Source organism: Hyaena hyaena, unplaced genomic scaffold (assembly GCF_003009895.1).
Source record: "Hyaena hyaena isolate Hyena2069 unplaced genomic scaffold, ASM300989v1 scaffold_263, whole genome shotgun sequence".
In the NCBI taxonomy this organism is placed as follows: domain Eukaryota; kingdom Metazoa; phylum Chordata; class Mammalia; order Carnivora; family Hyaenidae; genus Hyaena; species Hyaena hyaena.
The window spans coordinates 1,593,376-1,620,916 of NW_024080897.1; the positions used below are offsets into that span (position 1 = coordinate 1,593,376).

At 41.3% G+C, this 27,541-nt stretch overlaps 1 protein-coding gene across 4 annotated transcripts in view; it reads right to left on the reverse strand.

Moving 5' to 3' along the window:
- Positions 1-8,360: 8,360 nt before the first annotated feature.
- Positions 8,361-27,541, reverse strand: part of UGGT2 (UDP-glucose glycoprotein glucosyltransferase 2) — a 177,380-nt gene continuing 158,199 nt past the window's right edge. For 3 of the 4 annotated variants that reach the window (XM_039245722.1, XM_039245721.1, XM_039245719.1), the window contains 3 exons: positions 22,136-22,252; positions 17,895-18,021; positions 8,361-8,815 (listed from right to left, as the gene is read on the reverse strand). In XM_039245722.1, the coding sequence (XP_039101653.1) occupies positions 8,793-8,815; positions 17,895-18,021; positions 22,136-22,252 (267 nt within the window). In that variant the 3' untranslated portion in view covers positions 8,361-8,792. Of the gene's footprint in view, positions 8,816-17,894; positions 18,022-22,135; positions 22,253-27,541 lie in introns of those variants that run through there. The other variant, XR_005530743.1, reaches the window with a different exon arrangement.

Sequence of the window (27,541 nt, forward strand, 5' to 3'; positions counted from 1 at the left end):
GGGCCCCCTGCTGGGGCTGCAGTCGCTCCCCGGTGCCCGGACCTCGCTGCCTCTGCTGTTCCCCCGCCAGGAAAGGCGCGCACTTGCAAGTCTGGTCGGCTCCGCTGTGTTGCCACCGTCAAGACGGCGTCCCTTCTGGAGATTCCGCCCTCTCCTTTTAAGAAATGAAGTTATTCAGTCTTTGTGTACTGGGCAATTTTTTTCCCTAAAAAGTATTATTTGAATCAAGAACATTAAATATTGATGAAGCTATCGATGCTGCATTTAAAGTCTGAGAGAATTACTTTGGATAAGAATGATTACCTTCATTCTGGAAAGGTTTGTTTTTGCCTCAGAGCATTTTGACGAGTAAGGGTCCAATACATTGTGTTTATGAAATCAGCATTTTGAGTTCAGTGGTGGCAGGTGTCCTGACCACCGCAGCCAAGCACAGACGTTCCCGCCCATGGTCATCCCCGCGACAAACGTGAAGAAAAGTTCTTTACGCTGAGAGACGGAAACCACATAGTTAAGCAAAACACATACGTGCTTTTTAACATCTGTTTTGAAGTCTGTTTCTTACCAATAAACTTAACTGCATTTGGAAAATTAGTAAACAGTTCGCAGCTTTCCTTTCCTTTTCATATCTTAAAATTCAAACCAGTGTGAAATGATTTCTAAGGGAGATTCATTTTTGCTTATTCTTTAATCTTAGTAGTCTCATTACTTCGTTGTAGCAGCAATATTTTTTTCCAGTCTGGTTCTGCGGTCCAGCAGCGGCCTCCACCTACTTTCAAAGTACGGATTTTCACGCAGAATCAGAACAAGGAAGTATCAAATCACTTGCCTTTCCATGGAGAAGAGGAGAAGGGGACGGGGGAGGGCTGGGCCTCGGGAGAGGCCACCCGGCGCCCCCCCGTCCTCGGCTGCAGCAGCCGCGCCCTGCTCAGGCCTTCCCGCGGGTCCAGAGTCCCCGAAGCAGTTAACTCGCTCGTCGCCGTGCGCCAGTGCCACCGAGAGGGCTCAGGGACAAATGTGGGCCCGCAAGTCCAGCCCTGCCGGGCGCCCGTGGCCTTGCGCCACCACCTGCGAGGGCAGACGGTCCTCTGGGCCATCGGGGGAGAGTCGCTCCTCCTGAGGGCCCGATGGCCGAGGTCATCATGCGGGACTGGGAAGGCACTTTTGGGGCTCCTTGCACGTGCCACTCTCCAGGCTCTTGTCTCCGGGGCCCGCAGGTGCCCGGTCACCATGAAGGCTCTTTCTGGAAAAGTAAAACCAGAGGGGTGCCGAGCCTTAGCTGTATTAAACCCCTCCCTCCCTCCTCAGTAAGCTCGGACACCAGGTCTCACTTGTCTGTGCACCGTGGACGCCTCGCCTGCCACAGCAGCCCAGAAACGTGAGAAGGTTCCTAAAAGAGAATAAACTCATTTAATGCCCAGTGTTGAAAGTGCGCTTTCTTACCAAGGATAAACGGAAGAGAACAACTTCAGTCGTTTACTGTGAATTGGATGAACGTCATGCTAACTGTAAAAGGTCTTCAGTCAGTGTTAAAAATGTGTTTTAAATATCATTGTGAAAGCAGAACTTTCAGGAACTTTGATAATTGAATGTAAAAACTACCTTTTTTTTTTTTTTTAAAGAGAAAAACACTGATAACCTAGTAGGAAAAAAGTTCATAGAATCACAATTTGAAATTGGCAATATTTCCTGTTCGTGGTGGAAAACAAAAGGTTGCACCTTTGAAGGCATGAAGTTGGTCAGCAGTTCTGACATTTACCATGAAAAAAAATGCAGAAGAGACTTCCATTAAACACGGTTCCTCAGTCAGGTTGCGTCCGAGCCGCCTGCCTTAACGCCCGGGGCACCGGGACGGGCCCTGCAGACATTTTCAGAGCCCGCGTCAGTGGTGGCCCCTAGGGACGTGCCCACAGCCTCGTGGACACAGTGGACTTGTCTGTGTTCGTAACGGCAGGAGGGAGGCCTGCCCATTTGTCCGCAAATACTACCCGTATTCTAACTCAGATCATTCCCTTTGTTAGCAGTCTATGCGGTGATTGCAAATGATGGAAATAGGTGGGGATAAGTTTTTTAACTGGATGATGTCATTTGCTGAATGATTTAAGAGTCAAATTAGCCACTGCGTGGCCTTGTGTATAGTAACAGGTTTGGTCGTGCTCCTCTGGCCCGCCCTCCTGCCCGCGGGGGAAGGAAGGAGCGCCGAGGAGGCAGATGCTGGAGATGGCTGAGAAGTCAAAGTATGACTCCTGCTGTAAGGCTGTGGTTGGCTTTGAGGGAGACAAGACGAAGGAACTTAATCCATCTCAAGTTAGTGTTTTAATAAAGAAGAAACTGAAAATTAATTGAAATGGGTCTCAGATATGTCTGCAAATATGGGTACTATTTTTAAGCCCATGTATTTTCACATTTAATAAAAATATTTATGGTCAAATCAGTATTTTCTTGCTTTCAGTTCATTTTTAGTCTTTTGGAGAAGCCCACCTTCCAGCTTTGCCTTCCACGTTGTCCTTGACCGGGTGAACAGTCCTTCTCCAAGTTGAGGTGAAGGACACTCAGAGCACAAAACAGAAATAGCTACTACTTACCCACCCCCCCCAGCCCCCCAAGAACAGTAGGCCTTACGGTGCAGTTCTTCAGTCTCAATACTATTAAAATCTGATACTTAAATTGGCTTTGTCTGAAGGCTTCTATGCTGTGATTGGCACATTTCTGTTAAAGTCGTAAAACGGGGTTTGCTTGGGGTGGGGGCAGTGCTGTCTCCTTCGGATTTCTAACCACAAATGCAAATAGCTTTCTTCTCAGTTACGTCTCCTGCATACGCTACAATTAAAAGACTAGAGCACTTATTTAGAACTTTCCAGATGGCTCAAAGTTCCCAGAGTCTTAACAATAATCCTGCTATCTCTGCAGTCTGTGAGCCGCCAGCCCTAGTCCGAAGATCATGAAAATATCAACAGGCCTGACGGCTGCCGGGAGAACAAGAGGAGGAAGGGAAGACCCACTTTCTCTTCCCGGGTCCTCGGGAGTGGTCTCAGTGTGAAAGACGCTCTCAAGAGAGCAAAGGCTAACTCTTCCAGCAGCTACATCCCACTGTCTCTTCTGAGGACTGTACAGAGTCTCCCTGTCACTGTTGCAGCGTTTGGTTCCTACGATATTTAGTGCCTTTTATTACCTCCAGGTACTAAGACCTCGTGAGAGTAGAAATTGTACAGCATCTCTTCCTCCTGGATGCGCTCTGCTTCTGTCCCCGTGCCGGGAGGGCCTCGTAAGACGTGGCCTTCACGCCGAGGGAGGCTTATTATGGGTGCTGCGCGCGGGAGAAAATGGCACGTGTCAAATCCCGAGAAGCCCGCCTGTCCTGGTCTCCACGAGCTGCCGCCCGCTAGGCCAAGGGCTGCGCAACGCTTGCGGTGAACAGGGCTGTCAGGAAGCCGCGCGGCCACCAAGTCCTCACCGAGCAGTCCCGGAGAAGCGGTCACGGAGGTCAGAGTCTGGCACTGCGTCTTAGGACCACAGCACGGAAGCTCTTCTGGTGGCTTACAACCCCCCCCCCCCGCCGGCCCTGGACGGCCCTGGGTCACCCCTTCTCCCTCCCAGCTGGCACCCGGCTCCCACCTCAAGGTTCACCCCGTGTCCCTGCCTTCCTGACACTTCCCTTCATAACGTGTTCATTTGGAGATTTACTGAATGCCGTTCGTTCGGTGCCGTTTGTCCTTCAAAAGGACACACAGTAGCTACTTACTTAAGTAGTTTGTTAGATTGGTTCAGGTTTCGGAGACTTCATATTTTGCCTTCCTCAGATGAAGCCTTTTAGAAACATTTTCTGGGGGCACCTGGGTGGCTCAGTCAGTTGGGTGTCCAACTTCGGTTCAGGTCATGAGCTCACAGTTTGTGAGTTCGAGCCCCGTGTCGTGGAGCCTGCTTCGGATTCTGTGTCTACCCCCTCTCTTCCCCCTCCCCCACTCACACTCTGTTTCCTTCTCTTTCAAAAATAAAATTAAAAAATTAAAAAAAAACAACAAACCATTTTCTGGTAGAAGCAGAGGCTACATGCCAGGGGTAGGTTTAGTGACTTCTGTATGAAAAAGGAGTTTGTGCTGCTCTGGATTAGGCTCCACTATACGACCAGTCGCGCTTACTTCAAAACTCCTCTCACTCAGCAAATGCGCTCTCTACCTTCTTCCCGATTTTAAATTAAACATGAGGTTGATCTTTGTCACTCAAATGTTTTGGTTTTGAACAGTCTTTTAAAATTTATTTGTATTCCCTTAGTTCTTACCAAAAACCTTTAATTAACTTAGGGAGGTGTGAAAACATGGGTGGCTTTCTTTTCAAAACTGTATTTAAATTCTCGGTGGCTAACACCCAGTGCAATGTTAGTTTCAGGAGAATATGGTGAGTCATCACTTATGTTCAACACCCAGCCTTCATCACAAGTGCCCTCCTTAGTACCCATCACCATCTAGCCCACCCCCCACCCACTTCCCTCCAGCAACCCTCAGTTTGTTCTCTATCCTTAAGAGTCTCTTATGGTTCGTTTTCCTCTCCCCCTTCCCCCCCATAAGTTCATCTGTTTTGTTTATTAAATTCCACACAGGAGTGAAATGAGATTTGTCTTAGTTTGCCTATTAGCATAGTACACTCTAGCTCTATCCATGTCATTCCAAATGGCAAGATTTCATTCTTTTTTTGATGGCCAAGTAATACTCCATTATATATACATACCACATCTTTATCCATTCATCAGTCGGTGGACACTCGGGCTCTCACCATAGTTTGGCTGTTGTCAATAGTGCTATAAACATCAGGGCGCACATGCTTCTCCGGATCTGTTTTGTATCTTTTGGGTAAATACCTAGTAGTGCAATGCTGAGTCTAGGGTAGGTCTATTTTTTTTTTTTTTTAAGGAACCTCCACACTGTCTTCCAGGGCAGCTGCTCAAGCTTTCATTCGCACCAGTGGTACCGGAGGGTTCCCCGTTGTCGCCATCCTTGCCAACACTCGTTGTTCCTTGTGTTGATTTTAGCCATTCTGACAGGTGTGAGGAGGTATCTTCATCATGGAGAAACCTCTAAAGCGAAATTATATCTGGTGGGAAAAAGCCTGATCTAGTTGGGCACGTCCATGTAATCAAAGACAGTTTTAAAATTCAAGCAATTAATAACTGTAGGGAACAAGATGACCTCCCAAATCTGAAATCTTTAAATAAGGTTGTTAACTGACTTTTTAAGTCAAGAGGTTCCACTCTGGAATCCCGCAGGAAACAAGTTTGTGTTTGATAATCTGAGCTTTATAATATACCGTAAAACCGGAGCTGCCGTCCCACGTGCACGGTCCCTCCAGGCTCCAGAGCGGCAGCTCGGGCCCCCAGGGGTCCCTCCCGCGGACCATGCGCCACTGGGCCACAGAGCTGCCTATAAGTTGAACTCTCGCCATCAGAGCCCTGGACCTTCTGGCCACTCCTCCCTCACTTTGCCACCAAAGGTAAGATTTTAACAAATCAACTGGGTTTTTGGAAGTGGGTGGACTGCCTTAACTCTACCAAGTAAGAGATGCAGGCACGAGGGGGTCTGGGCAGCACCTTGGACTTCATGGTCCTGAGCTTCATCAGCACCTTTCATCTCTGGAGCCAGGGGCCGGACACCTGTAGAGTCTGGTGGAGAGTCTTACTTTTTCTAGGGGGAGGTTTTTTTTTTTTTTTTTAAATATTTTTATTTTTTTCTAGGAGAGAGAGAGAGAGAGACAGCGTGAGCAGTGGAGGGTCAGAGAGAGAGGGAGTCACAGACCAAAACAGGCTCCAGGGTCTGAGCTGGCAGCACAGAGCCCGACGCGGGGCTCGAACCCACGAACCGCGAGATCATGACCTAAGTGAAAGTCGGACGCTTAACCGACTACGCCACCCAGGCGCCCCTCTAGGGGGAGGTTTAATGTCACTGACTTCTGTGCTGCTGTAGCTCTAAGAATGTCTTAGCCATGTTTTAGTCACTGAAGGGTGTCTGGACTTGACATCTCCCTTCTGCCTCTAAAACGGTCCTGCTGGGTGCCTGAGTCAGGACCTGGCACGTCGGAGCAACCGGCTCTTTGAGCATGTGCCCCCCCCCCCCCCCCACCGCCCTTGTGTCAAACTACATGTTTCCTATTAAAGAAAAGCCTGATTTTATTTGTTAGCTCCAAGGCTGAGATGGTCTATGGTGCTTTCTGGAAGTACTCCGTTCTCTCTCTCTAGAAGCTCCATTGTCCTCTGAACTTGATAATTGGAGCCAAAGGATGGGCACTTCCAAAATCTAACCTTTCGATTCGAAGCTTCTCAGTGGTACGAAGACCGGGCTGCCTTCAGCCTCCATTTCTAGGTTTACTTTAATCCTAAAACTTACAGGTCTTTACAGGACAAGCTCAAAATCTGGCAATTCTTGGATAAACTGTTCAGTTTCCTTAAAGGAAGGGGAAAAAAGAAATGGATTATAACTTCACACAGATAGAAAATGTTTTCTTTTTCTTCTAGGATTTGACTTTGGTTAAAGTTTGATGCAGGGTCTGCACCTGAATTCAGGATCCACAATGTACACTAACGCCCCTGGGCTACAGTTCAGCATTTGCAGCTCAATGGAGCTGGTGGCCTTCTCTGTAAGAGCTGCCCTCATGCTCAAGTCAGACGTGAAGGTCAGTTCCCATACTGTGTCCCTGAGGGGGGAGGGTTTTGCATGGCACAGGAGTCTATATGCACTCAGCATAAAAGCCAGCCATTTTATAAAAGAATCTCCCTGTAAAGGAGTATCTTATTTATAAATCTGGATTTTTATTTTAATTCTAAAAAATTTATTTATTCTTGGGGCACCTGGGTGACTCAGTTAGTTAAGCATCCAACTCTTGATTTCAGCCCAGGTCATCATCTCATGGTCATGAGATTGAGCCTCGCATTAGGCTCTGTGCTGGGCATGGAGCCTGCTTAGAATTCTCTCTCTCTCTCAAAAAAAAAAAAATTATTTTTTTTAAGTAGGCTCCATGCCCAATGTGGGGCATGAACTCATGACTTGGAGATCAAGAGTCTCATGCTCTACCAACTGAGGCAGCCAGGCACCCCTTAAATTGGGATTTTTAAATACAAGCTATCACTCATCTGGAAATGAAACTTGTACACTGTGCCCTTCAAGTCACAAGATACAAACTAGGAAGGGGGGGCATCGAGACTTTATGTTATTCTGCAATTTCAGCTTATGTTCTGTGAAATACAGAATCTAGCATATTGGAGAAGATAGTCAGTAATGAGCACGGTAATTAGGTGCCTTTCCCTACCCGATCCTTCTCCCCATAAAATTCTTAGGCAAGTGAAAACAGACTGACAAGGAAGTATAGGTACCATCTTACACTCACTCATTAGGGATTCTGTCCCTCCCACCACAGAGACCTCAGGTTAGCTGGGCTGGAGCATCTGACTTACTTAAGCACTCATAGTCTCTCACCTATAAGCTTTACCAAACAGTCTAGAATAATCTAGGTCCCTCAGGGCAGGACACACCTGAAACAATCCATTTGATCACAGACAAGAACAAGTAACCAAGGGAGGGCCCTTGTGACATCTAACTAGGAATGAAAGTAGCTGGGAGCAGGGGGGATTTGCAAACACTCTATGGGCTGTGCTGCTGAACAGAGAAGGGCTAGGCTGGTTCAGCAGAGCTCAAGAAGCAGGGGAAACCAGCAGTGGGTGGTTCTGGCTCACTGTGGAGCTCAGATGGACCTGCCTGTCTCCTGAAGCAGACAGCTCCTATCGCCTTGCAGGGTTCCAATGGGCCTGAGGCTCCACTGGACGGGGCCTTGGAAGGGGGCCTGGCATGGTGGCCCGGACTCACCTCTATTAAACGTTTCCCACACCGCACTTGTCAGGAGAGCACATGGAGACCTTCTAGGCAATCATGATTTGCCATGCTCAGCTCAGCCCTACTGAATCAGCTTCTTCAGAGGCTGGGATTCAAATGACACGGAGGACTCTTCCATTCCATTCCTAAGATCCTGAATCTAGAATAGCTGGATAGTTCTTGAATAATAAATACTATTCCTACTCATCTATTATTAATACACAGCAGGAAAACAAACTTCATATTCTTAACTTAGTTTCTACTGAAGTGACTACTTTTACACTTCTTTATACTTCTTTTGAAAGAATACATACATATCTCCATAAGCCTATGAATATAATTTTGTGAAATAAAAATTAGAAACATTAAGAAAATATAAATACAGCATAGGATTAAAACATCATATTGTTTAAGATAAATGATTACAGTACCACATGCCTTTCATTTAAAAATAAGTTATAAATGGGCTTAACTTTTTATTATTCAGAGGTTACCACAAGTCCTCTTTCTTTCTCAGAAGAAAAAAAACAAAATAGGTTTCTCCCATTTTAAATGCATTTTGAGAGCAGGCAAATACAGAAGTGTAAAGAGCTGGAACACACAGACACAGATGGTTTGATGATCCCCAGGAGGACCAGCGAGTCCATTATGTTCTACTGGGCTATCTGGCAAAATATCACCTTAATGGGTGAAACCCCAGTGTCTTAAGCAATAAGGAAAAAGAAATAATGTAGTTTTAAATACTCAATGGTCATTTAAAAAATATAACTTAAACTTATTCAATACATTAAGTACATGTACTTTTAAATAATATTTAAATTGCAGAATATGTCACTGATCTTTAATGAAATGTCCACAAGTCTTAGCAGTAGTTCCACACTTCCCAAGCAGGTGGCAGATTTCTTGCAAATACTTTCCTCTTCTTTCTCATAGAAGCCAGTGCTAGAGTTCGTCATGTGTCAAAACTGTAGAGGAGGAAAGTTTATTTAGTGATTGAAATCTTAAATATCAAGTTATCTCAAATGTCACCAAGGTAAGAGATACAGAAAAATCAGAGATGCTGGCTGAGCATCCTTTTGTTTCGTTAGGACCTTTTGCTTCATTATGTGAAATGAAATTAGTTATCTGTACATTATTGTATCATGGGTACTTACATCTTACCAGCTAGAAGGGAGCTTTCATGAGTCTGTGAGGACAAGGACCCTACCTAGCATGCTGGCAATTTGAAGCCTTGAAATATATTGATACATTAGTCACCGTGCACAAACAGCCTATCACTAATGTAATGGCACAACACAGAGCAGAAGCCATATATGGTCCGCTTCTATGATGGGGAGAGGGAACACTCAAATACTGATATAAGCTGATAACAAATGCGAGGATCAGTGAAGACTCTCAGACACCAAAATGGTTTCTTCTGCATTACTGAGCTGTCACACACTGATTTTAAAACACTGAGAATTCAGAATGATATTTTCAGGTGGTAATGAATTAAAGTACAATGTACATGCATCCTAATCCACAATTTGAGATGGTAGACTGTTTCTTCTTCACTAGATTCTACCTGAGAGACAATAAAATAGAAAGGGAATAATAATAATGAGATTAGGGAAGACATTATTAAGATGTGACTGCCCCCTTAAAAAAGAACCAATAGAAGTAAAAAAAAAATTTCCCTGAACAGAGGAGAAAATTAGGTAATATAAAAAGGAAATATAACCACAGAAATACAAAGGATCCTAAGAGACTACTATGAATAATTATGTACCAAAAAACAGGGACAAGCTAGAAGAAATAAGTCCCTAAAAACATACAACGTACCGTGAATATATTGACTCATGAAGAAATAGAATACCTTAACAAACCTGAGACTGAATCAGTAATCAAAACCTCCTGAAAAATAAAAGTCCAACATGAAATGGCTTCACTGATGAATCCTACCAAACATTTAAGCAATAGTTAACACCAGTCCTTCTTAACTTTTCCAAACAACAGACAAGGAAGGACACATCCAAACTCATTTTACAAGATCAGTATTAACTAGATTCCAAAACCAGAAAAGGACACTTTATAAGAAAAGAAAATTACAGGCCAATATTCCTGATAAACAAAGATACAAAATCCTCAGAATATTAGCAAACTGAATTCAACAATACATTAAAAGGATCACTCACCAAGATCAAGTGGAATTTATTTCAGAGATGCAAGAATGGCTCAATATCCACAAGTCAATCAACATGATAAACAGCAAAAATATGAAGGATAAAATCATCTCAATGGATGCAGAAAAAGCATTTGAAAAAACTCAACATCCATGTATGATAAAAACTCACAGCTAAGTGGATATAGAGGGACTGTACCTCAACATAAAAAAGGCCATCTATGAAAAGTCCACAGAAAACAAACATCACACTCAATGGCAAAAAGCTAAAGGCTTTTCCTCTCAGATCATGAATAAGAATGCCTACCTATTCTATTAGAAGTACTATACTACCTATACTATTAGAAGTACTAGCCATAGCAATTAGGCAAGAAAAGAAAATGCATCCAAGTTGAATAGACATAAATTGTCAGTATTTGAAGATAACATGATATTATATAGAGGAAACCCTAAAGACCACCAAAAAACTGTTAAAACTATAAATTAATTCAGTAAAGTGACAGGATATAAAATCAATATACAGAAATCTGTTGTTTCTATACACTAATACAAAACTTTAAGAAAGAAAAATTAAGAAAATAATCTATTACAACTATATCAAAAAGAATAAAATACCTAGGAATAAATTTAACCAAGGGGGTAAAAGACTTGTCCCCTAAAAACTGTAAGACAGTGATGAAGACACAAATAAATGGAAAGATATTCCATGCTCGTGGACTGGAAGAATTAATATTGTTAAAATGTTCATACTATCCTAAGCAATCTCATGGTTTAATGCAATCCACATCAAAATTCTAATACAATTTTTCATAGAACAAACAACCTTAAAACTTATAAAGAACCACAAATGACACCAAATAGCCAAAGTAATATAGAGAAATAATGAAGCTGGAGGCATCAGGCTCACTGATTTAAAACTGCATCACAGGGGTGCCTGGGTGGCTCAGTCATTAAGGATCTGACTTTGGCTCAGGTATGATCTCATGATTCATGGGTTTGAGCCCTGCTTTGGGTGAACTCAAGCCCCACTTCAGGTGAGCATGAACCCTGCTTCAGTGAACACAAGCTCTGCTCTGTGTGAGCCCTGCTTCTCTTTTTTTCGTCTGCCCCTCATGGGCATGCCCTCTCATGCCGCTCTCTCTCTAAAACCAAAAAAAAAGAAAAAACAAACTATATCACAAAGCTACAGTAATCAAAACAGTTTGATACTGCCATAAAAACAGATACACAGATCACTGAAACAGAATGGTGGGACCTAAGATAAAGTCACACATACACTGTCAATTAATTTATGAGAAAGTAGCCAAAAATGGGCAAGGTGGGGGGGGAAGTACAGTTTCTTCAATAAACGGTACTGTGAAATCTGCAAAAGAATGAAACTTTGCCTCATTCTTACTCCAAACACAAAGATTAACTCACAATGGTTTAAAGACTCAAAACCTGAAACTATAAACCTCTTAGAAGAAAACATAGTAAGCCTCTTGATATTCGTGTTGGCAATGATTTTTCGTATTTGTCATCAAAAGCAAAGGATAAAAGCAAAAGTAAATAACTGGGACTACATGAAACTAAAAAGTTTCTGCAGAACAAAGAAACCATATATCTGATTAGGGGGTAACACCCAAAAAATAAAAAGAACTCCTACAACTCAAAATCAAAAAACTAACAATCCAATTAAGAAAATGGACAGAGGCTCTGAAGACATATTTTCCCAAAAAAGACAGATAAATAGGTCAACAGTAAGATATCATCTCATACCCACAGAATGGCTATTATCAAAAAGACAAACTATAAGAAGTGCTCTCACGGATGTGGAGAAAAGGGGACCCTTGTGTACTGCTGATGGGAATGTAAACTGCTGCAGCCACGATGGAAAACATGTGGCAGTTCTTCAAAAAATTACACAAAAAGAAGGAAATCCTACCATTTGTATATAACATGAATGGACCTTGAGGGAACTATGCTAAATGAAATGTCAGACAGAGAAAGACAAATACTGTATGAGCTCACTTATATAAGGAGTCTAAAATAAACCACTACGGAGCTCACAAACACAGAGAATAGATTAGCGGTTGTCAGAGTGAGGACGGGGGTGGACAAAAAGCGGTGAGGGGTCAAAAGGTACAAACTTCTAGTTATTAAACAAGTAATAGGGAGTAATGCAGAGTATGGTGACTATAGTGGGCAATACTATATGGTATATTTGGAAGTTGCAAAGAGATCTTAAAAGTTCTCATCACAAGAAAAACATAACTATTATGGTAATGAATATTAATTAGACTTACTGTGATAATTTCACAGTATATACCAATAATGAATCATGTTATACACCTGAAAATAGTATAATGTTATAGTTATAAATTATATCTTAATTTAAAAAAAGTAAAAATAAAGAATAATAGGTCATGACCAAGCTGAGTTTGTTCCTGGAACATAGGAATGATTCAGTACTAGACAATCTATTAATATAATCTATGATATTAATAAATCAAATATAAAAACCATATAGTCACTTCTATTTTTGTTGAAGATGTGGTTGATAAAATGCAACTCATTCTTTTTTTTTTTTCCTCTGAGAGAGAGAGAGCGTGTGCACCGCGCATGAGCAGGGGAGGGTCAGAGAGAGAGAGAGACAGAATCTGAAGCAGGCTCCAGGCTCTGAGCTGTCAGCACAGAGCCTGATGTGGGGCTTGAACCCACAAATCGTGAGATCATGACCTGAGCCAAAGTTGGATGCTTAACTGACTTGAGCCACCCAGGTGCCCCAAAATGCAACTCATTCTTGATAAAAACATTTACTACAATAGGAATCTATGGATATTTCCTCAATAGGTAAACTTTTTAGTCCAAGGCTAATATCTTACCAGGGAAACACAGAAGGTTGGCCAAACAAGGTGAGAAAAAAAAAGCCTAACACACCACTGTTATGTAACATCATATTAGATATAACCACCAAAGCAATTAGACAAGAAAAAGCAATGTGAGGTGTAATGATTAGAGGAAAAAACATTTTTGTTTGCAGATAAGCTATATATGTAATCCTGGGGGGGAAATAATCAAGAGAATAAATGGAAATATTACTATAAAAAATATGGGAATTCAGTATGATCGTAGAAATAAAAATTCATAGGCAGAAAACAATCTTTCTACGTACAAGCAAATGCCAGTAATATACACTGTAAGAGAAAATCCCATTTATAACAACAGAAAGATGAAATACCTAGGAACAAGTTTAAAAATGTATGTATAAAACCTATATGATTAAAATGTTATGATTCTTGACAAATATAAAACTGAAACTGAACATATAGAAAGAACAGTTTTCACAGAGATGTCAATAGTCCTTAATTTATGTAATAAATTTAATGTAATCTTCCCTCCATCCTCCTCCCTACCCCCACCAAAAAAGAAAAACTGAAAAATTTCTGGAACTAGATGATTCTAAAGCTTATATGGAAAAATACACAAGAAAACCAGGAAAACAACAATAATGAAGTAGTAATGAGCAGATGAGCCCTACTCAGTATGAAAACATGCTATAAATCTTCAATAATTAAAAAAGTATGCAATAGGCACATGTAGAGACAGAGACAAACAGAACAGGATAAAAAATGTGCCAAATGAGACATAAATCATACAGGAATTTGGTGTAAAGCCAGCAACAGAAATCTCTGAAATAAAGATCATCCAATTTTTTCCAGCATTAGACAATGAGCAAAAGAAAAGAATAAGCAGCTGAAAAGCAGAAGAAATTACAAATGGCCCTTAAACATACGACCAGATTCTCAACTCCATTCATGTTACAGGTTGAATGCTGTTTCACCAAGATTCACTCTAACCTGCAGGACTCTGGAATGTGACCTTGCTTGGAGATAGAGTCTTTACAGAGGTAATGAGGTGAAAATGACACCATCAGGGCAGACCCCCGTCCAACGGGACTAGTGTCCGTGTGGGGTGAGGACGTCTGCACGCTGGCATACCACAGACAAGACAATGTGAAGAGACCCAGAGAGAAAATGGCCCACCTCCGAGTCCAGAGAAGGCCTGGGACAGATCCTCCCTCACTGCCCTCAGGAAGGAACCGACCCTAAAGACACTTTGATCTCGGACTTCAAGCTTCCAGAACAGTGAGACCAAAAAATTTTCTCTTGATTAAGTCGCCTGCTTTGTAGCACTGTGTTAGAGCAACCCTGGAAAACGAATACCACTCGCAGTAAGACAAACGTGGACGTTACAAAACAAGCCCGCTACAGCCTTAAGAATGACTGCCTCTTTGAGAAAGAATGACATCTGGCCACGTGTAGCAACATGGATGCACCTTGAGGGTGTTATGCTGAGCGAAATAAGTCAGGCAGAGAAGGACAGCTACCGTATGTTTGCACATATAGGAGGATTAGGAGGAACTTAACGGAGGACCGTGGGGGAGAAGAAGGGGGGAAATGGTGGGGGAGAGGGAGAGAGGCAAACCATGAGAGGCTCTTGAATGCTGAGAACAAACTGAGGGCTGACGGGGGTGGGGGGAGGGGAAGGGAGGTACTGGGCACGGAGGAGGGCACTTGTGGGGATGAGCACTGGGTGTTATATGGAAACCAACTTGACAATAAACTATTTGTAAAAAAAAAAAAAAAAAAAAGAATGATTGCCTCTTTGTTTTTGAGTAAAAGAAGTCTTCCAATTTTATTCTATAGATAGTACTTCCATGTTGTTTTCATGTTCATAACAATAACAGACTTACATTTGTGATTCAAAATTAAGTAAAAAATATGATAATCTTTTGTAAAACTTCTCTTATTTTTGCACATACATATGTATATACATAAACACATAAACATGTCATTTTTATTTAATTAAGATGGGGCCAATTATATTACAAATATCGCTCCATTTTTGACTTAAAATATGCTATCCACAAAATACATTTATCTCAATTCTCTTGAAAGACTACAATATTTCATTGTATGTGCTGTTTACACAATCTTCTATTAATGGACCAATTATTTCTATCTCATTAAAAACAATGGCATAACGAACATGTATACATATTTCTCTTATTTATTTGAGAGAGAAAGAGAGTGTGTGTGAGAGAGTGCTCCTGAGTAGAAGAGGGGCAGAGAGAGGGAGAGAGAGGGAGGGAGAGGGAGGGAGGGAAAGAGAGGGAGGGAGAGGGAGGGAGGGAAAGAGAGGGAGGGAGAGGCAGGGAGGGAGAGAGAGAATCCCAAGCAGGCTCCATACTGTCAGCACAAAACCCAACACAGGGCTCGAACTCATAAACTGAGAGATCACAACCTGAGCGGAAATCAAGAGTCAGATGCTTAATTGACTGAGCCACCCAGGTGCCCCTAACTTCTCTTTTTTAAATGTAAACCTCTTAAAGTGAATTACTGAGTCAAAAGACACACATAGACATACACTGTAAAATTTCCTTAATTTATACAGCTACTGTATATCTATGAGTGCTATGAGTCAATGCCCTTACTAACCCTGGGTATTATTAAACCTTTAACTCTTACCAATTTGATAAGAGAAACATTTCATCTCCATGTTCTGTTCATTAAAAAATTCTGAGGTAATTGTGTACAGTTTCCTTTCGGTCTTCCTTTGTTCCTCTTTCAAAACCTCCTTTTCTGTCTTCTTCAACTCCCTTTGAAACAGTTAATTCACATCACTTACAGAATCTTCTGAATTGAAATGGTGTCTTAAAGTATTTAAATTATTAATGAAAAATAGGGGCACCTGGTGGTCAGTCAATTAAGCATCTGCCTCGATTTCAGCTCAGGTCATGATCTCATAGCTCATGAGATGGAGCCACCATACTGGGCTTGGGATTCTCTCTCTGCCCCTCCCCTGTGCACTTTCTCTCTCTTTAAAAATAAACATTAAAAAAATAAATTATTAATTAACAAAGCATGGATGTGTTTTATTTTTTAAAACAATTTTTTAAATGTTTTAATTATTTCTGAGAGAGAGTGAGACAGCGTGAGCAGGGGAGGGTGAGAGAGAGAGAGGGAGACACAGAATCCGAAACAGGCTCCAGGCTCTGAGCTGGCAGTCAGCACAGAGACAGACGTGGGGCTCGAACCCACAAACCACGAGATCATGACCTGAGCCGAAGCTGGACGCTTAACTGACAGCCACCCAGGCGCCCCTGTACATGATTTTGTTAAGTGACAAAAATGTGGAGTTGATGGGCATCCTAGCTTCATTTTGCCTTTGAGAAAGAGAGAGAGAATCCCAAGCAGGCTTCATTGTCAGAACAGAGCCCAGCTTGGCACCCCAACATGGATGTGTTTTAAATACTGAACCTCTCAGAAAATAACTGCATTGGTTTTGTTAAGGGATACAAAAAGTCAAGATGAAACACAATTTCATGCTTATGTAAGAATGTTTACATATATATTTTAAGTTTATTTGAGAAAGAGTGCAAGAGTGCATGTGCATGTGCTTGCACAAGTGAGAGAGTGGGGAAAGGGCAGAGAAAGAGAGAATCCCAAGCAGGCTCCATGTTGCCAGCAATGAGCCTGATGCAGTGCTTGAACCCACAAACCATGAGATCATGACCTAAAATCAAGAGTCAGACACTCAACTGACTGAGCCACCCAGGCACCCTTATATCATACATTTTTAGGTTTATATTTAACATTTCAGCTTCTAGAAAAAATAAAGCTGAGGAAAATAAGAATATATTCTGAATCACTGGAAAGAATTATTGTTGAGGATTAATACAACCTGTTTTAAAGTCTCTAACACTGATTGGAGGAGCTCAGTGCTATTTTTAATATTTATTTTTGAGAGACAGAGACAGCATGAGTGAGGGAGGAGCAGAGAGAAGGGGAGACACAAATCCTGAAGCAGGCTCCAGGCTCTGAGCTGTCAGCACAGAGCCCAACGCAGGGCTTGAACTCATGAACAGTGAGATCATGACCTGAGCTGAAGTCGGAAGCTCGACCACTGAGCCACCCAGGCGCCCCACAGTGCTATTTTTAAAAAAGAATAGGGGCGCCTGGGTGGCTTAGTCGGTTAAGCGTCTGACTTTCGCTTAGGTCATGATCTCGCGGATCGTGGGTTCGAGCCCCGCGTCGGGCTCTGTGCTGGCTGCCAGCTCAGAGCCTGGAGCCTGTTTCAGTCTGTGACTCCCTCTCTCTCTGACCCTCCCCTGCTCACGTTGTCTCTCTTTCTCTCTCTCTCTCTCCTAGAAATAAATAAAAAAAAATAAATAAAATAAAAAAAAATAAAAAAGAATAAAGAAAGACTGAGAGAATGAGGCACTGATGAAGAAAGAGAATTAGGAGGTGATCAAGAAATTTATACCAGCTTTAACAGAATATTCAACACTCGTTGAAGCTTTATGTAGAGTATGAAATGCCTAGGTAGCCACGTATTAAGCTTAGAAACAGAAACAAATCTAGTCCCAGTCACCCTCCGGCCCTGACTAGGGTCACCAGGACCAGGAACACACGGGAAATCATATCCCCTCTGGGATTAATTTAGGGGATAGGAGGTAACAGTTCCAGCCTCTATGTGAATCTTTCACTAAACCTCAGGGCTTGGATTGTCACATTTGGCAAGTTTGGTGTAATCTTAAAGACAGTATTTTTTCTACTTTTATTTTCTACCTCTTGTGTCAGGAGGCTAATGCTTTAACACCCATTTATGTGGTGATATGAATTGAAGTTACATCCATGGGGGAAGAGATTCTCTATCCATGTCTTAAATTTGAGTTTATTAAATCCACATAAAAATGAAATTCTTAATAATGTCACAAATATTCTGAAAGAAATTCTCATCTGATCGTTTAATAAATTCATCAAGAAAAGAGTTTGTAATCTATTATTATTTCGCTTCAGGCAACACGATTCAGACACCACCACAGAATGACGCCTTACCTCCATTTTTCTTCTTGGTTTCAAGGTGATCTAACAGTTGTCGTATCTCAGTGTCATACTCCACCCATTCTGGGACAATCCTGGCAGCAGCTTTTAGTTTGGGTTCTTTTGTTTTGGGATTATTGCACTAAAAGTTTAAATAAAATGTGGTTAATGAAAAGCTATTTTCCTTGTATGTTAATTATGCTTCAGTTAAGGAAGGAAGGGAGGGAGGGAGGGAAGATGGACAGACCACTGTCCAGGAAACAAAGGGAATACTTGAGGACATTACTATGTCACTAGAGCAAACAAAACAAATTTTATAAAAGCAGAGCCCTAAGTACTAAATGTTTAAAGTGCTAAAAAATAAAAGTACTAAACTGAGTTTAGTAGGGGAAGGATCAAGTGAAATTCCAAGTGAAAGTTTACGTCAGCAGTAAGTTTTTAATGCAAATACCTCAATCAGAAATTGAAACAAAAATTGTTTAAAAACATTCTGATGGTTAACAAGGAGTCTGTCAAACACTTCTGCAAAATTTTTTGACAAAAGATCTAATTACATGAGCATTTTGTAAAAGAACATAACATAGTATATTAATAAGTATTTTCCTGTCTTTTCTTTGGACTAAAATCTGGCTTATGTATACTTCATGTTTTCCACAAATGTATTGGTTGGTCTTCAGAAATTCCTGGAGTTTCTTTAGCAAAAGCATTCCTTCCCCTTCATGTGCCTTTGTTTCTAATTAGCAACCGTGATGATATTAAAAATCAGTTAACTGGAATTCATGTGTCAAAATACTGATAGGTGTGAAATTCAGAGTAATGTACAAACCTCCCGTCTAAGCACATTAACCGGCCCAGCTGACGGACACAGCAGGGTAACAATGCGCACAGCTCCTCCGTTCTCTCAGGTCCAACTCTTTGCTGACCAGTAGTGAGACCCATACAGTTCTCTTAACTGGGTGTGGGGATGGGGTGGGGGTGGGGGGCAGGATCTTAGTGCTTCATCACACGGGAGGAAGCTGAAATAAGAATCTCCATGGTTCCACGGATACCTGATCAATGTAAACGACGCAGTGAACAACTGGTCCTGCTATGGGGTTTCTTGGGAACTTAAAAGGTCAAAAGGCAAAGTGTACAGGAGGGGACGAACCTGACCCTGGATATATGTGACCGTGCGGCCGACAAGATGCTACCGTGCTGGATGTGAGTTATGAGGAGAGAGGCCAATGACGACCCCCAGGGGATGGGGCTGAGTGATGTGAAGGATGGAGACGCCCCCGACGCAGAGATGAAGGACCGTAGGAGGTGCACAAATGCCACAAAGTTCCAGAAGCATCCCATTTGCTCTTTACAAGGCATTAATAGAGAACACATCTTGAAGCTCACTTCCATGCGACATCACCTTGCAGTTGCTGCAACTTGCTTTCTCCTTAATTCCTTACAGGAAAGCTACTGGTTACATATGGGCCATAAGCCTGCTGTCTTTAACCCCTTCCTCATCAAATATTTTCAGTTCACTGCACTGTGGGTCTTTTTCTATAGTAATATATTCCTGAAGTAAGTGGGGAAAGAGGATTTTCTTTGCAGAAATTAACCTTAAAGGCATTATGCTCTATAATAAATAAAGTGAAGATAATGGAACTATTTTCTTTCATTTTAATTCTGTCAGAAACTATTAAAATACTGTTTCCCTTCAGTTTTTGTCTTGCAATTCCCCCCCCCTACAATCTATATGGTGGTGCTTAAATGGGCTATCGTGCCCTTCAGGGGAGCTTTGGCAAGGTCTGGACATATTTTTGGGTGTCATGACTGGGGGGTGATGTGGTGCTACTGCCATCTAGCGGGTGAGGCCAGAGATGCTACTAAAGGTGAGCCAGTGCCCAGCACAGCCCCGCCGCAGTAATGAATTACATGGTCCCAAATGTCAGTAGTGCCCAGGATGACTGAAATAGAGCTGAGGTAGTATCACGGTATTCATAAATGCTCTCATTCTTACCTTCGATACCATTAATCACACTTTTCCCTCTTCATTAGGCCACTTCTTTGGGATTTGTCTTAACTCCCTTAACTTTTTCCCTAAGAAGTTGGCCCAAATTTGCAAGTTCTCTCATTTTTAAGAGTTTCTGTGGGAGGAATGGCTAGCTGTCCACAAAATTTATGCCATCTTTTTTCTACGTAGACCCATCACTAAGAAGTAGCTGCCCATCCAGAAATAACATTTCTTAGCTCCTCTTACATCTAGATGTGGCCACAGGACCAATGCACCAAGAGGCATTGGCTTTTAGGAGTCAGGAAGCATTCCTCATACTCTTTTCTTTCCCTCCCCTCCAGATCAACACTACCCAACAGAAATATGATGGAAACCACATATGTAATTTAAAATTTTCTAGTAGCCACATATAAAAGTATAAAAGGAACAGGTAAAATACACATATAAATATATCAAAAATACTATCAGTCAATATGTAATAAGTACAAATATTAGTAAGAGACATTTTTACATTCTTTTTATTGTACTGAGTCTTCAAAATCTAGTATTTCATACTTCACATCTCCATTCAGATTAGCAACATTTTAAGTGCTCAATGGCCACACAAGGCAAGTGGCTGCCATACTGGACACATCAGCTTCTGATGGGTACAGACGATGACAGCACCTCAGAGGAAGAAGGAGCCACAAGATGGACGGAGGCTGGTTCCTGAGTCCTGACGGACAGGGATGCTACTTGCTGACAACCCCCACTTAGATCTGGATGTGGGTGAGGGTGGCACCACTTTAATCTGGGGATGTTATAGTTAGCTCATGCTAACCTAAGTGTTCAACGTCCCAAGAAGACCTATGTCACTAATGTATGAGTCAGAACCTTGTATGTCACAGCACAACCACAACATCTTACGAGGTATGTTCAGCAATGTTCCTGACCTCTCTTTAGGAAATCCTCTTACTTTCTTCTTAACAAAGCCATCTCATTTCTGCTACTTCCCATCGCCGTTGCCTGTAGTCCGACAAGCTGGCATGCTACCACTTTCCTATACATTTCGACACGTGCCTAGAGATTGTCTCTAGATTTTACTGTCCTCTCTTATTTTGTTCAAAACTGTATGAATGCTAATATTTTGATAGTTTATTTTTAACTGAGGATCTTATAAATAATTATTTTAAACTTAAATTAGCACAGAAAGCAATACGGTCAGAAAAAGAATGAGGATACCCTATGACTATTAAAGACAATATAGTACTGGAATGTAAGTTCAAGATAGCTGTACAGTATATTAGTTTGAAATATTTCATGTCTAAGGAGAAAGATAGTATAGTTAAATGGCTGAAAATTTAACTGTGTAGCATTAACTGCTTAAAATTAAAAATATAAAAATTTCCTCAAAAGGCAGGAAACAACCAGACACGCATAGGGTAATTCAAGTAGACACAGAGGCCACTGGTTATCTTCATCTGGGAGCACTCCTGGCAGGAGAACCATACTGACGCGTGTTACGACGACAGCGAATCCAGGAACATCTCAGCGGCTCACGGCCTTTCCCTCAGAGGGCCCCGTGCGAGAGAGAGGAGCCCGGCAAGCCTGAGGTCGCTCTCCGCGGAAAGGCCTGCCTGCCAGGAGGGCCCCTGGCTGCCCTCCGGGAACGTGGGTTTCAGGAGTGTTCCTGCCATTCCTGGTAAAGGTGGCTCACCTGCCGAACCTGTGCTGACCACGTGGTTTATGCTAAACACCTGCTTTCCTTCTGGTTGTCGGCAATTATCAGTGTTTCGAGTGTTAGGTGCCTGGTATGTGACAGGCAGGGGCGTGCTTACGACAGCAGCTCTCAGTAAGAATCCTGGGCTCCTAATAAGCTTCCCTGGTGGACGACACTTCCCGTGTGCGTGGAATTCCTGGCGGCTTACGGGACTCCGCCTGCCCCGGGAGGCTGCACGGGGAAGAGGCCCTTGGAAGCTGCATCTGGCTTTCTCTGGACTTTACTCCATATGCCCTTCCCTTTTGCTCTGTACCCACTGGAATAAAGCAGAGCCATGAGTATGATGATATTCTGGGTCCTGCGAGTCCTCTTGTGATGCAGCAAACTTGGGGGTGGTCTTGGGGGCCCCCTGACACAGCCCTGTACTTGGGCCACCTAAGTAAATATAACAGTAAAGAACAGACTAAGCAGCAGTGTGCCGTATGTGTGCCATTCCATTTGTAAAAGAGAAAATACTTCTATTTGAACATTTTCACACTGGCTTATATACAAATGACCACACACACTCACCAGATCGATTGTTTTGGCTCTCTGTTTGGATTCATCGTCACACCAGGTTTCACACCACAGCCAGTCTTGAGGAAGAGACTTAATGGCGACTTGATAAATCATATTATTGGGAAGATCCTATAGAAAAAAACGATTTAAACAAAGAGGTACAGAAATTAGAGTCAGAGGGAATGTGGTTGATGAGGTCAATTAAATTAAAAACAGGTCCAAAAAGATATACACAGATCTAAAATATCTAATTTTAAGCTAGTAAATACTGATCTGACCCAATCATCTTGCATCACAATGAATCCATGTACTAGAACTAGGCCAACAGTTGCCCAGCACTTTACCCCTTGTGTCAGGAATGAAGCAGAAAGCCCAGAAACCCACCGCTCTTCATTCCCCCTAAGCAGGCAGCCTCGCTGCCTCTAGCTGCCCTGAAACACGGCGACTGGTCACCCACACCATGCCTGCTCTTGCGGTTTATGGCAGCCATCACCATGCTCTCCAGATGTGGAGGTGAGCTTTCATTTCTCTATTGGGAAACAATGCTCTGGGAGAATTCTCACATTTTTGCACATGCAGGGCTTTCTAAGCAGAGATTGCTAGCTCCTGGGTTAAAGCAAGTTTAAATGGCAAATGAGCCTCATAGGTGACAAAGCCCTCTGAATCCTGCCCACAATCACGTGAGTGACCACCGCAGTTGAGTCTTCAGATTAGACGGCAACCCGTGGGTCCACAGACTTCCGCGTCATGAGGGACTGCGGAGCAGAATACCCAGCAACGTCAGGCCCAGATTCCCGACCCAGTTACTGTGAGCGGCTAGGTTTTCAAGTCAGTCACTGGGTAGCAACACATAATGAATACAGGATTGCTGCAGGATTTGGATTTTACAAATAAAGCTGCTACTATCCCAGACACAAGTATTTGTGTGGATATATATGCTTTCATTTCCCTTGAAAGAGAACAACGGGTCATATGGTCGGTATAAATTTAAATTTTAAGAAATCCCCAGACTGTTTTTCAAAATGGTTATAGTATTTTACATACTCATTGGCAACACAAGAGAGTTCTAGCACATCCTTGTCAACACTTAGTATGGTCAGTCTTTTTAATATTAATCATCCTAATAGTGTGTGGAATTACTCATTGTAGTTTTTCATTTCCCCTAAGACTAATGATCTTTAGCATCTTTCATCTTTAGCAATGATCTTTACCCACCCCATAATAGTGGGTCTATTACCACTTGATCATCATCTTCGGTTAAGGGTCTGTTAAAATCTAATTAAAAATGATTTTCTTTATTAGTAAGTTTCAAGAGTTCTTTTATATATTTATAAATTATTTTCTTTTGTGAATCACACTTTTAACAGTCTAAAAACATCTCTGCATCAACCAAAGCCATAGAGATTTATATTCTATCCTATCTTCTAAAAGTTTTATAGTCTTACATTTTATCTTTAGACCTATGGTGTTCTGAGCTAGTTTTCATATACGGCATGTGTCACAGATTCTTTGTGTTTCGCTTTCTATATGGATGTCTAGTAGCTCCAGCACCAATTGTTTAAAAGGTCGACCTTTGTCCACTGTGCTGCCTTCAGATCTGTCTCAAAAAGTCAGTTGTTCAGGGGTGCCTGGGTGGTTCAGTTGGTCAGGCGTCCAAATCTTGATTTCAGCTCAGGTCATGATCTCAAGGTTCATGGGACTGAGCCCAATGTCTGTACTGACAGTGTGGAGCCTGCTTGGGATTCTATTCTCTCTCTCTTTGCCCTTCCCCTGCTTGTGCTCTTTCTCAAAATAAATAAATAAAATTAAAAAAAAAAAAAGGTGAATTGTCCAAATGTATGGTTACTTCTGAAATCTCTATTCTGATTATGGATTGAATTATTTATCTGTATACCACACCACACTGTTTTGATTATAGTAGCTTTATATCAAGTCTTGAAATCAGGTAAAATAAGTCTTCAAACTTTGTTCTTTTTCAAAGCCATTTTGACTATATAAGGTCTACTGCATTTCTGTATGAACTTTATAATCAACTTTGTCAGCTTCCCCAAGAAAGCCTATAGGAAAAAAAAGAACACTATATTTTTGTTAGAATAACATTAAATCTAGAGATCAGTTAGGGGAGAAATCATATCTTAACAGTATTACATATTCTGACACATGAGCAAGGTAAATCTAACAGTTATTTAGATGATCATTAATCTCTCAACAGTGTTTTGTAGTTTTCAGTCTCTAGGCCTGGATCATTCAAAGTCATTAATTTTAAAAACACTATTAAAAATACTATCATCTTTCTACTTTCTATTACCAACTGTTGCTAGTATGTAGAAATACAGAACTGATTTTCATATGTTGATCTTCTATCTACAGATTTGCTAAATATATTTAATATGTATCTTTTCAGTAGATTATAGAGAATTTTCTACATAGGTGGTTCTATCATCTAAAAAAAAAAGTTACTTATTCCTTTTTTTTCTTTTTTTAATGGTTTTATTTATTTCTGAGAGAGATAGCATGAGCCGGGGAGAGTCAGAGAGAGAGGGAGATACAGAATCTGAAACAGGCTCCAGGCTCTGAGCTAGCTGTCAGCACAGAGCCCGACGTGGGGCTCAAACCCAGAACGAGATCATGACCTGAGCCAAAGTCAGACACTCAACCGACTGAGCCACACAGGTGCCCTAAAATGTTACTTATTCTTTGCCAATCCAGATGCTTTTATTTTTCTTGCCTTGCTGCGCTATCTAGTATCTCTACTACAGTGTTGAATAGAAATGATGAGTGGATATCCTTGCTTTGTTCCTGATCTTAGGGGGAAAGTATTCAGTCTTTCACTGTCAAGTATGATGTTAACTATAGATTTTTCATAGGTGTCCTTTGTCAGGTTGAGGAAGTGCCCTTCTTGTCCTACTCTGTGGAGAGTTTTCGTTAGGAATGGATGTTGGATACATCAAACGCTCTTATGTATTTATTTAGATGATCATATGGTTTTTCTTGTTTTTGGTCTGTTAATATAGTGAATTACACTGACATTCTAAAGTAGAATAAACTCTGGTTTATTAGTTTAGTTATGACATAGGGTCTTTTTAATAAATATATTGCTGGATTTGGTTTCCAAGATTTTATTAAAGACTTTTACATCTGTTCATGTGGAATTTTGGTCTGTCACCTTCCTTTCTTATAATTTCTTTGTCTGGTCTTAATGTCAAGGTGATGTTGGTTCTAGAATGAGTAAAATTGGTATTATTTCTTTCTTTAATGTTTGGTGGGATTCATCACTGAAGAGAGATTTAAGTGGAGATTAAACTAAACATAATTTTCTCAATTGACACAATTGACTCAGACTATTCTACTGTGAGTGCATTTCAGTAGTTCGCCCACTTCATCAAAGTTGTTGAATATAAATAAACTATTTGTAAAAAAAAAAAAAAAAAAAGATGAGTTTCTATATTAAGCCAAATCATAGTTCTGTTGCACATATAGGCTAACAAAATGTGTATTTTCTGATATTAGTCTTTTCATCACTGAAGATTATATATCCATTTATCTAAGTTCTTTTTATATTCTTATATAAGATGTTTTACTTTTCTTCACAAAAGTCTTGGATATATATTTACATATATGACAATGGATTTTTTGTTACTCTTTTTGTTTAAAATTGATTTGTGTGGTGTTTTTACAGCAATGCAAAACCAATAAATGTATTGAACCCTTAGTAGTTAAAAAAACAAAATAAAAAAAGTTGTTGAATATATTACCATACATTTATTTGTAACAATCCCTCATTACCCTTTCAATATCTATAGATATTGCGCTGTCACGTTCTCACTTCTATATAGTGATTTGTGTCTTTCATTAAACATTTTTCTGATCAGTCTAACCAGAGGTTTATGTTTTATTAATTTTCTCAAAGAACCAGCTTTGGCATCATAAGAAAATCTATGAAAACATATCAGTTTTCATTTCACTGATTTCTAATCTTAATTATTCCCTCTTTCGACTTACTTTAGTTTTAATTTGCTCTTTCTTTTTTTTCTAGTTTCTAGGCAGAAAGCAGAGGTTACTTGACACCTTTTTTCTTTTCTAATAGGGATATTTAGTGCTACGAATTTAGCTCTAAGAACTCTTTTAATTTCTTCAGATGATGTACCTTATCATTAGGCTAAAGAGAAGTAGTCTAAGGCCAAAATGGAAATAAATTCAAGTGAAATGGTGGATGGCTTGGCTGATTGGTGAGCATAAAGGAAGATTAAGAACAAGGAATTCTGGGTAAGAGCTTATGGGGATGGCAAAAACTGTCAAGATCTTTGTGTAATGCATGTTAAATATTCACCAGAAAGCATTCGCACGGAAGCAGCACTAGATGGTTATACAGTATGCTGCGTCCTGTTGATGCACACCAGTCTTGGTCATAGGCCACTCCAATGGTACAATGGGTACATGAAGGGAGTAGTCAATGCTGGCAGAAATGGAGATTACGTGTGGATCCAAAAGCCTGAGCTCTGCTAAACCAGGGCTGATCTAGCTCTTACGGCTGTCAACATTAGAGACAAACACTGAGTTCTGATGCAGCACTTTGCAAAGACTAATCAGCTGTTTGGTGGCAAGCTGACTAGTTCAGAACCTCTCTAAGCAAGTAGTGACAGAGATTCTTTAGAACAGAAATATACACATATGCTGTGTATGGCTTTGCCCTTCCTGCTCTCAGAGACTTAGCACCATTATCCAAGTGCTTCTACAACTATCCATGGAGATAGGATAATATTGCATTAGACCAAGAGACCCACTTTACAGCAAAGAAACTTGATAGAGGGCGCACGACCAGGAGATCTGTGGTCCCATCACACACCTGACCACCCAGAAGCTGCTGGCCTGACAGAGCAATAGAATGATTTACTGAAGGCACAGGAGAGGTGCTACCTTGGAGACAATACCCTGGAAAGGGAGGTGCTGTCCTTCAGATGCAGCATTATGTCCTAAATCACTAACCATTATATGGAGCTGTGTCACCACGTGGAAGAATTACACGGGTCCAAGGGGCAAAGGAGAAGTGACCCTGCTTATCCTCACTCCCTGTGACCTTCCTGGGGAAGCTGTGCTTCTAGGATGTTCTAGGTCATATCATTAGGTTAAGCAAATCTGGAAATCAGTAGGATAACGAGAAAAAAGGTGTTTATCAGGGGAAACAAAATGTAAGGCAGTAGCCAGGTGGGACACAGGATGAAAAGAGTCTTAAAGATCAGAGATAGAGACATGTTTAAATGATAATGGAAGGATGTAAAAATCACGGTAAATAAGACGGGGCATGTAGTGGGACGAAGAAGCCTAAGGATGGAAAAGTAAAGATAAAACTGATCAGTTTTTTTTTTTTTTTTAATGTTTTATTTATCTCTAGGAGAGAGAGAGAGAGAGAGCGTGAGC